At 35.9% G+C, this 16,070-nt stretch overlaps 1 protein-coding gene across 1 annotated transcript in view; it reads left to right on the forward strand.

The window, feature by feature from the left end:
- fu (STKc_STK36 domain-containing protein fused) overlaps window positions 1–16,070 on the forward strand; it is a 120,991-nt gene that overhangs the window by 52,226 nt on the left and 52,695 nt on the right. The window contains exons 5-6 of the mRNA XM_083126179.1: window positions 598–742; window positions 12,494–12,590. Coding sequence (XP_082982305.1) covers window positions 598–742; window positions 12,494–12,590 — 242 coding nt within the window. The remainder of the gene's footprint in view (window positions 1–597; window positions 743–12,493; window positions 12,591–16,070) is intronic.

Consider the following 16,070-nt stretch of genomic DNA (forward strand, 5'->3'; position numbering starts at 1 on the left):
AAAAACATCCGTGAGAGCTAATGTCGACGAGAAACCTTCACCTGGGCGATCACGAACGTATCATAGTGTAGAGAACATTAAAGCCTCGCGAATACAGTCGAGCAGTATCCCAACCGTAACAGTTACTGCTGAGCATTACAACGACATGATAGTCACATTTTTCGTCCCCTAAATGAGGCGCCTTAGTCTTACACAAATGTGGATGCAACAAGGTGGTGCCACCAGTCAATTAAGATTAATGCCAATGGGAACACTTCGAGACCATTTCCCTGGTCGTCTCATTTCCAGATTCGGCGATACTGATTGGCTACTTCTTGTAGGGTTACCTAAAGGAAAGTGTGTACACCACAAGATCCCAAATAACTGTTGAACTCAAGGGAAACATCTGGAGGGAGATAGAAGCCATTCCAGCTGATTGTCTGCGCCACAGTACTTCAAGAACCCGAGAACGGTGCTGAAAACTCCTATATTTTGGTTTTGTATTACACATAGTGCATAATAAATGTGCTTGTTCCATTCTTAGAAATGTGTCCCATCAATTTGGACCACCCTGTATTATAGTAGAGTATGTACTTAGTAGATAATGTCTTTCCTTAGGTCCCTGGGATGCATTGTATATGAGCTTCTCGTTGGAACACCTCCATTCACTACCACATCTATACTTCAGTTGGTGAGGCTGATACGACAAGAATCGATTCGTTTTCCAGATTTTGTTTCAGCAGACTGCAAGAGTTTCTTGGAGGTAACACGATTTTATGTATTCTAAAACAGCTAGTTTTAAACTTTGTGCATAGTACAGCTGACTGCAAAAATAATTGAGCAAATTGTGACCAACATGTACACTCTATTGTCCACAATGAGATGTTTAAAAAATGGAAACAAAAATATTAGTAATAAGAGGGAAACAGCTCTAGCATCAGTACAATTTCATTCCTTAAAATGTAATTGGATGTACAAGAAAATATAACAAAAATAGAAATGGACAATTTGTCTACAATTATATTTCCTGGCAATTTTACCATTTAGTAATGCGATTTTTTCTGACAAAATGTGTCTTTCAGTGGACTTTTATAATACTGGGCATTTCAGAAATAATTGAGGAGTTATAAAAATGGATTACAAGTAAACTATTGCACTTATGTTAATGAGTCCAAAACAAACGAAGAACACAATTTTTTTTTGACACCTACAAATGTTCAATGTGTGCAGCATGGGTGACAAGGCACACATCAACACGATAGTCTAGTTCTTGCCCCTCTCGCATCAGCATGGGTCTGTTGATAGTGTCTTATCGCTGAGATTATACGCTCCCTTAGGTCTATGAATATGACTCTGCATCAGTGGGACAAATACCCTGTCTTTGATGAAAACCTACAAAAAGAATTCACACGTGGGGGCAGCAGCAGCTGTACAAAATACTGTGAGTGATGCGAGTATTACCTAACAGCACATAACTTTCAGCTTAACAAAACATACATGCACAAACTATTTATGTTTGTTGCTTGTTCTGCACTGGTTTTATTAATGTAAGTTCAATAGTTTACCTGTAACTCCTCAATTATTTCTCAAACACCTGGTATAATTAAATTTCTAGAATGTTTCATTATGAAACATTTACTACCATGTAGGGCCAGGTCTGTAAATTGAAAATATAATATGATGGAAGCTCAAAATGTTTGGTCCATCTAATAAATGGTAAACACTTTCACCTTTACACAGTGATCCAGAATGCCAAAAGAGTCGGCAAAAATATAAATTTTGACTTTTCGGTAAGAGAACAAAACATGAACACTTCTCTAAACAACTAAATGGGGCATGAAACTGGCAGAGAATTTTTTCTCTAAATCGGTTATTTGTTCTTGTTTTCGGACCTCAAAATGCTGGTTCGTGAAAATGGAATTTTCAGACTATATTTTGTACATATTTTTAAGACTTATCGTGGCTATATTTTTTTCGCTGGACAATAACATTGTCCCAATAATACACAGAAAAATTACACATCTTTGAATTAAAGTAAAATATAGCACTTTTACTCTTGATTTGAAAATTCAAAAGTTATCTGGAGTTAACATAGCTTTCGCCGCCATTTCCCTTGACGATTTCTAATGCAAAAGACACTTTAACATATTGTGAAAATGGTGCAGTAGAAAAGTTTTGCTACTTTGTGCTACTTTTGAAAAATTTAGCTAGTATGTGTATGAACGTGTGCTCCTCTTGATGGGTTAGCTTGCAACCCTGTATCAAACGTGGTCACGTGTGCATGCTCTGTGGAATGGAAGGTATACAATTTCGCTATCAGCTGATGCTTAATACATATAGCAGTAGTGCAGTGTAACAGTGATTTATTCAAATGCCTCCAACACCCCCTGACACAACACAAAACTTTCATCAACACTCTCCTTAAAATTTCGCCTGTGTAAATATTACCCAGAAGCAAAATTACTTTGTAAGTCCAAATTATAATTCAATGAAAGCATTTGAATAACAATACCTTTATTGGTTAAACTAATTGCATTAATTTTGAACATCTTTATTGTATTTCACAATTAATAAAAATGAGGGGGAAAACATTTAAATACCAATCTGAAACGCAGGAACGCACGTGTGAGTGACATTTACACAGGCGATGTTTCTACTGCCCTGTGAGGGGAACTAACGAAGCTCCATAGCTGATTTAAGGGTATGACATTCGGAAGTGTTCACTGGAAAGGATCTGAGAATGGTCGCCTCAGGCACATGGAAAAGATGAAAAAATATTTCACAATCGCTTGGGTCATTGTTACCCAATCACGTATCCTTACGGGTTAATGGTGGTGGTGCATCATAGATATCCACGAAAACATTATTCATGAAAAATTTGATGGAAATAGCAATGATCAAATTAAACATTTGTTTCATTCCTGTTACATTATGTAAATATTGACATTATCGCTGAAGATTTTGTTAAGAACATTAGTGTTGATGTGTCGTGGTTTTGCAGCAAAGTATTTTAAAGATATGAAAATTGTCGTCGAATAGAAGATACATTTCATTAAAAAATAATTTCAGTTGGCTTTTAAAAAATGCGGTGTTTGTAGTTGATCTTTTTTCTACTCTATACACTCTCAAAAGAAGATTGTCAATTTTGAAGAAAGTAGTGACAGAAATGAAAAGCGATAAACTGAACTTCATTACGTCCAAACAACTCACATTCATAATAAAAGAATAAAAGTACATTTAAAGGAGGGAGTAGAAGGTAAGGAATCGGAACTAGTGAACAAATATTATTTAATGCCTTAAAATACATTACTTTTTTAAAAAAGTGATTTAATAGACGTTAAATATTTATTGTTATTATAATAATATTACTGTTATTATCGTCATAATCATTCTTTTAATTATTATTTAATCTATTTCTGGGAATGCATTTCAATCTTCCAAGTGTATTGTTTGGTATTACTGTGTTCACAAGTGTGTATCAAAATTATACTTTTTGTATAAAAATCTAAATAATCAATCTCATGTCAATTCTGTTTGACTCAAAGTGTGAATTATTCCTTAAAATTGCTAATCTTACACATTTATATTGATTTAGGGGTTAAATAGCAAACTGATTTTTGCCATTCTGTGCCACTGTGCTTTGGTGCGAGTGATCCAAGATTCAATTCCTTTAGGGAAACCCAAAAATTTTGGCAATGACCCAACATCATCAAGACTATTTGGGGAGCTACAAGGAAGGCAGTTGACAAAAATTTACCATCCAATGGAGTTCTCTTGCTAACCATCCATCACCCAGTGAAGAGCTACATGTTTAGCATTGGTCATAAGGGCCGGCCCATCATAGAGTTGAGTTAATTTGATAAATTGAGAGTCACAGACAATTAAATGTGATAAACATTCTATCTGACTTTTGTATATAGCTATGCAGAGAGAAAGAGTAAAGATTGATTCCTGCCAGTGTTCTTGTAGAAGAAATGGAGATGACCTGACACTGACACTGACCTGACTGAGTGATTCGAAAGTCCCCGAACTCTGATTTCAAAAATTTTTTAATTGAAAATAGTAAAATAGTGAAGCACAATTTAATTTAGATACTTTTATACTGTGACCCATAACTTTATTGAAATATGTGCTCACCTCTAATCAGGCAATATATACAGAAGATGCTGGAAATGTCCTTCATTTTCTCGAATACACAAATTAATGCGACAACATATGTTGGAATCTACTTTTTCATTGTGTTGCTTGAGATGTCCCTCACTGCTCTAATTATGTTGTTCTGCAGATATAACTGTTAACATACCCATTCAAATGAAACCAGGCTTCATCACTGGAGAGAGTATTGTTAAGCTGGTTAATCACTTTGTTGCGCATGATTTTCTTGAAGCCTCGGCAGTAAGCAATGCGCTTTGCAAAACCCAAAGAACGTAGCTCTTACACTACATGAATCCTGCATGCACATAACATCAGATGCTTACTATCGTATTAAAAATTATAGATACTCTAGTTTGGACTCTATTTACAAATTAACCTGTAGACCTACATTAAAACGTGTTCAATCAAAATTTAGCTTATTCACTTGTGCGTTAATCTATACTAATGCCTTCTATTACTAGCAGAGTAAAGCTGTACATGCAACGTGGTAACACTGCATGCATTGACTAGCAACACCCACGGGCAGTTTGCGCGGTTCAACAGACATCGTGTGCCGTCTTGCCATGGTTCACATACAGCTTTAATCCGCTGAATAAAAATCTGTATAAAATCGGTTTCACAATGTGAATTGACAATGATAATGGGCAGTGCTCGAAAAATTTTCTTCAAAGCTAGGTGCCAGCTCTGAAAATCAGGCTCCAGGAAACCACCTACTAGCAATTGTGCATACTACAGTATGTTTCAGAAGTCGCGCAATCCAAACTTTGAAAATGTATATCATGAAAATTGTAAGGGATATTTACACCGGGTTTTCTGCACTAAACTAATCCTGTAGGTAGGCTATCACTGGATTCATAAATTTATGTTAGCATTTATCTAAATAAATGCAATTACATTATTTTAAAAAACATTGTTCATTTTCTGAAAACATCTGAGAATTTATTTTCAACAATAAATACCAACTCTTAAACAATTTGTGGGATCATTTGTTGGTGTTTGACTGGTTGTAAAACAGTTGCTTTGTGAGGTACAGCAGAAGCAGGGCATTTTTATTGGAAAACCTCTTGCACATGAGTGTAAGAATGAGTAGTAAAATACTCTTCAGCAATGTACACGCACTGCTCCAATAAATACACCATGCTGAATCAATTTAAAAAAAAAAACAGGCACGGTAGCGGCGAAAGTGAGCTAAGAGCTATGTAACTCAAGAGTCCTATTTCGGCACAAAATCTTGATTTATGATTTACACATTTTGCACGCGACTGTTGGCAATATTTCGACCTGCTAGTGTTGCCATATACAGAGATATGTCCCAAAAATGACACTTTTCACTTAACCCATAAAATCACCAGTCAAAAATTCATCAAATGTTGCACGTGACCAATATTTATCGCAAATGACAGACTGACATGGCATCAGTCATCAAATGTCTAATTATGACCCTTCGATCATTTCTTTCATATTTTTCTTACTCAGAAGTTCATTTCTGAAAAAAATTGAGTGCTGCTTTCAGTCAGTTATTAATTTATATAATTTTCTGTACAGAGTGAACTGAATTTTAAGCATTGAAAAATATCTCTCTCAATGGATGAGGCTTTATAATGCAGAAAACCTGGTGTATATATCTCTTACGGTTTTTATATTGGGTTTTGTGTGTATTACTCACAATATTAAATATTATAAAATATTTCTATGTAGAACACAATAAAAATATATAAAAGTTATTTTACTTACGTATTTGTGAGTCTACTCCTTGAGTTAGCTACGTTTCAGGGAAGCCACTGCACCCTTCTTCAAGCGTTCTTCAAGCATGCAATACTGCCATGCCTCGTCGTTATATCATATAAGGAAAGGTTGGACGGGTAGGATTGGGGGAAATATATCAGTAGTTCCACGCGGAACAGCAGCTGATTAACACGCAGATGGAAGTGAGCTCAGTCCTTGGATTTTTAACTTGTTTTTACTGCTTTTAATGAATTTTAAGGGAATGTATGGAGAACATGACAAGTTTTAAGGCAATGCAGGATGAAAGGCACGTAGTTTTTTCTGATATTTTTCCCAATCCTACCCGTCCAACCTTTACTTGTATGATCTAACGACGCGACATGGCAGTATTGCATGCTTGAAGAATGTCTGAAGAAGGGTGCAGTCGCTTCCCCAAAACATAGCTAACTTAAGGAGTAGACTCACAAATACGTAAGTAAAGTAACTTTTATGTGATATTTTTATTGTGTTCTACATAGAATTTTTTTTTTGATACTCTTACAGTTTTCATGATATATATTTCCAAAATTTGGGTTGTGCGACTTTTGAAACACTCTGTATAAGATGCTGAGCATCACGGTATTCAAAACATCGCTAAATTATTTGAGAAAGCAGGAAATGGGGTGTTGCGGGACAAAGGGTAAGAAATTGTTACTGACTCTATGGAATGTTCACAACATTGATAAAAGAAAAAAACAATTTGCTAACTTACGCTCTACTGCAATTTGAACTTAGAATCATCAAAATTTAGTACATATTACAGCAAATCATCACAGTCGCCAGGCTGAAACTTTTAGTCGCCCTGGCGACCGGGATTTTTTGAGCCCTGATAATGGGTTTTAAAAACAGATGCGAGGAGCTTCAAAACAAGACCAATATTGTATTTGTAGGACTACCAAAAATGTTAAAAACTATTTTTTGAGAAATTTTGAAAAACTGAAAATTACTAATTGTGTTTAAAAATTTTCTGCGTGCACCCTACTAAAATTTCATAATGATTGGACAACCCGTTTTTGATTTACAGAATTTCAAAGATAGAGATTGTTTGCTAAACTAAAAAAGGCCCTTTTTTTTTGTTCTCATGACGATAAGAAATAGAAGGCATACTCGAAAAATAATAGTTAGCATAGATTAATGCAGAATTGAATAAGCTACGAGTGTACGTCAATATATAAATCCCAAAATGGATTAAAAAGAAAAGTTGAAATAGTTACCTGATGAAATGTGGTTTATTTTCCAACATAATCTCCATGAACATTTAGACACTTGTCCCAGCATTTTATGAGTTCCTCAAAACCAGCAGAGAAGAAGGTTTGTGGTTGGTGTCGTAGCCAGCGGGTAATCTCCCGATGGACCTCCTCTATATCCTGGAACCGGTGACCACCCAGGTGATTCTTCAGTGGGCCGAAGAGATGAAAGTCGGATGGTGCCAGATCCAGACTGTAGGCTGGATGTTCCAGTTGTTCCCAACCTAGGGACCATACGTGAGCCACTGTGGTATTGGCATTGTGTGGATGGGCTTTGTTATCCAACAGAAATTCTGTAGGACGAACGGTATCACTGATGCTGGTTCGATCAGAATTCAAATGTTCCACCCAGTTGTAAATGGCTTTCCTGGATAAACATTTGTTACCGTAAACAGTTAACATTTCCTTGTGCACTTGCTCAGCAGATTTACCCTGCGTCCACAGAAATCGAATTATGGCCCGTTGCTCACCATGCATACACTCGGCTAACACATCTACAATCTTACCCACTTGACACTCGAATGACACATTGCCGCACGAGAACGTGACTACGGGCATCGTGGTGCTGCCACCTACACCAACACTTGCGGAAAGAATCAGTGCAACGACTGATATTCAGAAAACAATTTCACATTGCAGCAATTCAAAGATACTTCATTTTGCTACTTATATATTGACTTTCCCTCGTAAATTTTGATGTAACTCATTTTAATGTAGGTCTACTGGTTAATTTTTAATTAGAGTCCAAACTCGAGTACCTATAATTTTTAATCCGATAGTAGTATCCCTCTGATAGTAAGAAAAAGATGTTCCTACCTTCTGTAACAACCACCAAAGTGACTTCTGAGGAGAAAGTTGTAGCCTAAGCTGAACTTCCTCCATCAAAGCAGGTATCACACGCATGGTCGGCCACTTGTAGGTTTATCTTGAACACTACCTGTAACGTAAAACCACTTCACTAGATCATAAACTGTTTTTTTTCCCTGGTACAGGAATATCAAAGAACCTCTCATAAAAATTCTGATGGAACGTTCAGAAGATATTACATCAATATAAGCTTCCAACATAGCAACTCTCTGTTCTTGCGTGAGACTCTTGGCTCATGGGATTTTACTTCTTGCCAACTCCCGCGTGCACACGCTGTCAAGTGCAGCTATCCCATGCTGCAGCACATTTCCAAGGTCACACACATATCACCACATGCAACAATACTAGGAAATATTTTATACGAGGCAGTAGCGGTTGCTGCCTATTTGCACACTTGCATGTGCACACCCAAATTGATTTTTATTATAATTATTCATTGAAAGCCATTTCTTCAAAACAACAAATGTTCCTGGGCCACATCACCTTCCATTTACTTCCTTCCGTCAGCTGAGTAACTTGCGACGAATGGGCATGAACCAGCATGAACACAATTGGCAAGTGCACACACCTGCACATCCAAATGGTACTGTATTCAACGATGGGTAGAGGAAGCACAAATGCTCTTATGGCTTGGATCAAGGGCTTTCAGACTCACTTCGCACAAAGAATTGTGACATAGTAGCTACGGACATGCGTTGTTCCCTCTTCGTCATGTAGTGTTGCAATTTTCCCACTCCTTGCTGTGTGACGGAGTCGAGAACAATCCATCAGCAAGGGAAATTTTTATCTCTCTCACGCGGTTCTGAGCAAAGCATTGAAATCCGAATGAGGGGAGGGTGGGAAAGGAAGGGGAAAGGGTGAGGCATGTAGTGAAGACTGTATTCAACCATGCAAGGCCAGATGCGATGAGTGGAATACGTTGATACAGGTGCTGCAAAAATTGATTTATAAAATGTAAGTGGTTTGAATTAAAACATTCACAATATCTTAAGAACTGGTGCATTTAGACTTGTATTTGGAAGTTCAACCAAAATTTTAAATAATCAGAGTTTAATCTTGTATTTTTGTCACAGAACAGTCAATCCAGTTCTTTATTCAGTGCATACGAGAAACTGTAACTTGTACTATTATGTCACTGATTTGGCATAATTTTTGTAAAGGTGCTGGCAAGAACTGGTTGCATTTCATTAGGGTTTCGAGGATCCTCATTACAATGACTAAAGTGAATTAAGTACATTATAAATGGTAATTAACTTAAGTGTATGATAAAATGTTTATGTGGCATTAAACTTGGGTGATGGGACATATTTACATTGAAAAAACATTATACATTATTAAAACGTGGTAATTACACAAAATACTGACAATACTCCCTTACAAATCATATCAGTTTATCGGTGTAGCGTTGTTAGTGATTTTGTCAGGTCATTGAATGCTGACTTCTACAGGTCACAAAAGAGACCAAACAACTCAGCTTCTCTTGCGATTGATTAAAAAAATCACTAGAGTATTTCGATTTTCTAATAAATCTTATTTTTTAAAAATTTTCATGAAATATAACTGTGCTATCATCTCATTATCAGGGAAAGGTGCATCATAACTTAGATTGCAAATGCGATTAGCAGAAACGGGCAGGAATAATTGAGTGGGAGTAACAACACTTCTTCTGGATGTGAGTCCAAAGTGCACACCCATAGACCCAGACCAAAGTGCACACCCATAGACCCAGACCACGAGCCACAACTGCTACGAGGGGATATCAAAAAGTAATTGAGTCATTTTTTTACCGCCAAATGGAAATATATTCACAAAAACTGAAATATACATTTTGAAGGTTGAACATTACTGTACTTTTCCACATAACATCAATTCTTATTTATACATTTGTCCCACCTTGACACCAATTTTTCGAAGTTCATGCATTAGAAATCATTCGGCTGGATGCGTAACCAATGACGCATGGCTGTCACAACTTCCATGTCGCAGCTGAAGTGTTTGCCGGCAAGGTGTTCGTTCAGTGAGCCAAACAGATGAAAGTCTGATGGGGCCAGGTCTGGACTGTATGCTGGATGCTTGAGAATTTCCCAATGCCAGGAATTGACTTTTTTGCTTCACTGATACAGCCACATGTGCGGCGAGCATTGTTCATCGAAAACATGTACACGCCCTGCGTTGACCTTTGCACACCAATTACAGACATTTGTGAATGCCATGCACTTGTCACTATACACTGCACACAACTCATGATAGATTTTAGGCTGTTTCTGTCCCTTTAACCACAGAAACTGAATCACACTCCGCAGCTTAACTGTGTCGAACGTCTCAAGTGTAGCTGCCATTTTGAAACAACTGCCTCTCGGCATGCGTGAGGTGCACACACCTGCCATCTCGTGGAAGGTGGTGAAATATATATATTTCCAAATGTATATTTCAGTTTTTGTGAATACATTTCCATTTGACACTCAATTACTTTTTGATATCCCCTCGTAGTTTTACAGCAATACATTTTTAAAATAAAAGAGTTCAGGGACTTTCGAATCGCACTGTAGAATAATGGAATGTGTTTGCCGATCTCTGTGGCAGAGTGGTTAGCAGAGTGTTATACAATGCAAGAGGCCCCAGATTTGAATCTTGGCCTTTGAGGGTGTCCCTTCATCAGTTTCATCGCAATAGCCAAAAGTGGCAGAAAACTTATGTAAAATAGCCTAATTCAGTCAATCAATAATACAAGATGTTCAACTTAAAAGTAACTTAAAAGTAGCAAAAACTACTGCATTTACAGATAACTGTTATGTCAATTTACAATAATTCAAGTTGTATATTGTGTCCACGAACTTAATGTTGGTCATGAAAGTTTGGAAAATGACCCACGTAGTATGACTAAAATCAATCTCTACACTGGAAATTATTGATATGATTTTGGAAGATTGACAATTGGAGCTAAAGCTTTAGACATTTCAAGTAAACGGGTATTTGTGATTTTGATGGAGGAGTTATACGTGAAAAAATTATCTGCAAATCTTTGAGCAAAGTTTAACTTGCTTTCAGAGAAATCCAACCGATTTTATGAGTTGCTTCGTGTTTTTTCCTATGTAGTCACTTCCTTGACATGAATTATATCTTAAAATTCAGCCAAAAATTACAAATGACAAATGTTGCACTAAATTTCAGCCTATTTTTATATAATATTAATTTTTCTTGTATGTACACATTGCTTGCATTGTAGAATTATTTCTCTTGTGGTCTACGGTTATTACAAGCATAAAAACACAGTTTTTCGTTTTGACGTTTCAGGAGAACACACGCTCCGCTCCCTTCATCAGACATTTATTTTTAGTTTGATTAAAGATACAGTTATAACATTGGTTAAAATTTTTTAACAAAAAAGAATCAGTTATACAATGGATGTTGTCAATGTTACATTGTTGTAATATTGCAACTTAACTGTGTAACAAGCAGTCTGTTTTATTTTTATTTCAGATAAGAAATATTGATCACATTCTTTTTTTAAAAATGATGAATCCCAAATATCGCATTCCAAATAATAATATTCCAAATAACGGAAAACATCAAGAAATTCTGTGAAAGCAATGATGATTTTTAATTCCCTGATGATATTTGGGATTCATAATTTTTAAATAAAGAAGAATGTGATCAAAATTTTTATCTGAAATAAAAATATAACAGACTACTTGTTTCACAATTAAGTTGCTATATTACAACAATGTAACATTGACAACAACCATTGTATAACTGATTCATTTTTGTTAAAAAAAATTTAACCATTGTTATAACTGTATCTTTAGTCAAACTAAAAATATATGTCGAAGGGAGTGTGTGTTCTCCTGAAATGTCACAACAAATACTGTGTTTCTATGCCTGTAATAACCATAGACTGACTACAAGATAAATAATATTTATATAATGGTCTAGAAACATTTTTTTCTAAATTTTAAGACCTATAAAAGTCAGAGAATTTGGTTTGGCAAAATATTTGGAGCTTCATAGTTGTAGTTATTTTTGTGTGTTGTTTATTCTTATAGAACAACAAATAAAAATATGAAAAGAGAGCACTATGACAAGACTATAACATTTATATATATTTAATAAAATGTGTTCAGCATTGCATTTATGAATATGTGAATATGATATCTAATATTGTCATAAGTTCTAAATACCTTTTTTCCCCTTATATTGCATTCAGAGGTGATTCAGTGGTGAGTTTCGTCAATTCCTTTTTATCTCTTCTAAAATTTGTGCATTTAAATTTACATATCTAGCGTTGGCTTATAAACTCAAGTGGGCCATGAAACTAATAATAACACTACTTAATTTTTCCCTCAATGCACTTTACTCCTTACAAAATTATAAAGACAATTAAAATATTCATCGCTTTTGTACATACACAGACTATGCATAAATTTCTAGATTGCTATGTATTTATTATAGAGGACTGTTGTGACTTTGGTGGTATTTTCCAGGGACTTCTTGAAAAAGATCCATGTAAAAGACTGACGTGGCCTGACCTCCTTCGACACCCATTTGTTCGTGACCGGGTTCTCATAATTGAGGAAGGTGGTAAGTAACTATGTGTGTGTGTATATATATACAGGGTGAGACACCTAAAATTACCACCGGAAATATTTTGTGGACAATAAAAAATATTGTTTCCACTCTTGATGTCATTCGTGTGTCATATCAAACATGTTTCCCCCTTTTGATTGTTTATTCGTGTGTTGTAACATCCATGTTTCTCCTTTAGACTGTACCAATTTACAATCAAAAGAGGAAACTTCTGAGATGTTTATTTCAAGCGTCAACTTCACGTTACAATTACTTGAGAACTACTTGACATATTACAATGTAACAAATGCCATTCTTAATGTATTTTTTCCTACTTTGAATTGCACTAAAAATAATATGTGGTTTGCTTTTAAAAAGCGACAACTTAAGTTTGTGTTGAAAATCATACTTCCTGACGTAGTTGAATGTATTGTATCTACTAATTTCATGAGCCCCTCTCATAACTTTGTCTGTGAAAGTAGTTTTTTATTATTTATTATTGTTCATGAAATATTTGCAGTGGTAATTTTAGGACTCGTCCTGTATAAATAAATAAATATAATAATTGTCAAATATCTGCAAAACTACATGAAGAATGGAAAAATGGTTTCTACAAAAGTTGTTTATTTTTGTAAGAGGAATAAAAATATTAAACACAAAAATTAGGTTTCCATTTAAAAAATTTGAGTGACCTAGAAATGACCTTCAAAATGGCTGCCTACTAAAACATGCATAATGGCATTCTCTTTCCTCCTTAAAGTCATTTTAACTTTTATTTGAAACATTTCTTTTGAAAATGCATCATTTGTAAGATATTTCGAGTCATCACCTTAAATGGTTCACCCTGTATGTAGGGCCTCCCATATTGTGTAGTGGTAACATAGTCACCTTGTAATCAAGGGATCCAGGTTCGATACCCAGTGGAGGCACATTGCACAGTGGTCCGGATCCCAATTTAAACTGTAGGTTCAGTCCCCATTAACCTTTCTGTGCTTAAATTGGACTTAAACAGCAAGGAATCCATAAGGACTAAAAAAAAAATATGAAGAAAACAAGAAACACTTGCCGGGTCAAAAGTGGAGATACAATTGGTAGAATAATGGTGTCTTTTCAAATGTGTGAGTGGAGAGTGGTGGGTAAAGGAAATGGGAACAAGGGGTGTCCACAAAAGTTGGTTTTAGCGTGGATTTGTGTTGGGGAAGTTTTTGAGTGGTCTTGTTCAGACCAGGGATTATTGTTGTACTGATGACTAATATGTAAGTATTCTCAGCTTTTACTTACTGAGGTGCTGGTGGCCTGGTGTAACAAGTGGAAGATTCCTACCCGGACTGTTGGTGTGAGTGGCAACAGTGAAATCCAGGTTTTGGTAGAAGAGCTGTTTTCCCCAGTTAAAAGGCATCACTAGGGAAGGGATTTTAAGGTGCAGCATCTTTCCAAAAATATAGCTGTTTTCATATCGATCGTTAGAGAGATGTATTTTAGATCATGAAATCAAGTAAAATGAACTCACTTTGTTGCACCTTTTTGTGAGCTTAGCACATTTATCTCCTTTTTACTCCCTCTTTGATGCTTAAGCACCTTTTTCTTCCTTTTCTATCATGTTTTGTTCAAAAATTGGACATGAAAATTAATAATTCTCCTTCTTCTTGAACAGCTACATAAAATCCTATAGTCTCATTTTGTAGAGCAGAACGAGAGCTATAAAATGGTATAATATAATCATTTGCAGTGCCAATAGTTCCCAAGATAATGTAGCAAAACCCACGAGAAAAAACATGAACTTCAACAAAACCTATTCGACAGAACCACAGTTCTCTACGCAGTCTGTGTGCAGAAAATGAGAACATTGAATAAATGCATTTTATCAGCACCTTTCTTTGCACCATTGTGAAAACATTTTCAGAATCTTTCCCCCCCACCTTTCTCGATCATAATTTTACACCGTAAAATCCTTTCCCTAGTCATCACAGATGTTACAGTTCAGGATTTAGATAAGGCTTAAGATGCCACAGGTTCCAATGGTGGTGATTACTCTGGAGAGTAGGAGAGGTGATGAATCGGGCAAGTTTTGCATTGCAAGTATTTGTGAGTGAGAGGTTATGGGTGCCGAAGTATTGTGGACCAGTATGTTTTCATGAAACGGGGGAGGGGCACTTGACAACTGCAAGCATTGCTGGAACAACCAGAACTATATGACAGAATTTGGTGTTCTCATAGACCCATCAAACAGCAGCTCAATATAACATAAACCAAGTGGACCAATCTGTCTGGTTGTGAGAGAGAACAAAATATTCTCAATTGGTGTGTGTGATTGATATATGTTGATTCTTCAGAAAGTATTAGAGACAACAAGATAAACTTTCATGGCGTGAAGGAAATAAATTGTTCTACACAATGCAATATTTAATATCTCAATTGATCTATCAATGTGTCTGTCAATGGGAAACAAAAAAATGACAATAACGTTGGCATTATAATGACCAGTCACTGACAAATAAAAGTAATATATTTTGTTGTTAAAATGCTAAGATAATAAATGTAAAAAGCATTAGTTACGTCAGTTTTGCTATTGAGACAACAACAAAATCTACGAAAATAAAATCTTGTGAAATGAAATGAGATTCAGATGTACTATCCTCATTAATAATCTGTAACCAATAAACTGAGGATATGCCAATATTGTGATTAGTACTCTGGGGGTCAAATTGTGATTACATAGTAAATACAACTCCAGCTTGTTATTCAAGTGTATTATTGATGAATTAATTTGAAATTTCTAACCAATAAGGTAACAGTAAAGTTTTCCATGCATATAGCACCGTGCCATGAAGCACATTTAAGGGATGTGGGGGGTAGAACTCCACACATTCTCGATCTCAGCCATTGGAGGTGATGTGATCAGCACTATGCTCTGGCCACCTTTATCCCCCAGGGTTGCTCCCAGGTACCTATTGATTTAAGGCTGGGTGAGCCCCAGAGCCACTTTATGGGGAACAAGGCTGGAAAAGTTTCAATCTTAGAGTGCCCATCCAGGGAATCAAACCCAGGTCTCCTGCATGGCAGTCTGATGCTGTACCGACTAGACCACCGTGCCTCTGTTCCAATAAGGTACTCACATGAAATTTACAGATAATAAGTTTAGAACTGGCAGGATCTGCGGGGTAAAGTTGCATTAATAAAATATACACTATAGTGAACACATGTGATGCTTGTGCAAACAGTTAAATGTTCATATTGTGTGGTAATGTTAAATTGGTACTTTGGAATTCAGGTTTTTGAAGCAAAGTAATAATAACTCTGTCTTTGCTGTATTACACTAAACATATCTTTCTTTAAGGGAAAAATATTTTACCGGTAATTTATTTTTCAGAATTGTCTTCACTGACATGTCTTCCTTTTTCACCTTTACTTTTGTCAGTGCCTTCAGAAAATATTTTATTTGCATTTTCTTGGTCATCTTTAATTGTTAATCAAAATTCGTGCTGGAAGTGGAGA

Source organism: Lepisma saccharinum, chromosome 7 (assembly GCF_977018435.1).
Source record: "Lepisma saccharinum chromosome 7, izLepSacc3.1, whole genome shotgun sequence".
NCBI lineage: Eukaryota > Metazoa > Arthropoda > Insecta > Zygentoma > Lepismatidae > Lepisma > Lepisma saccharinum.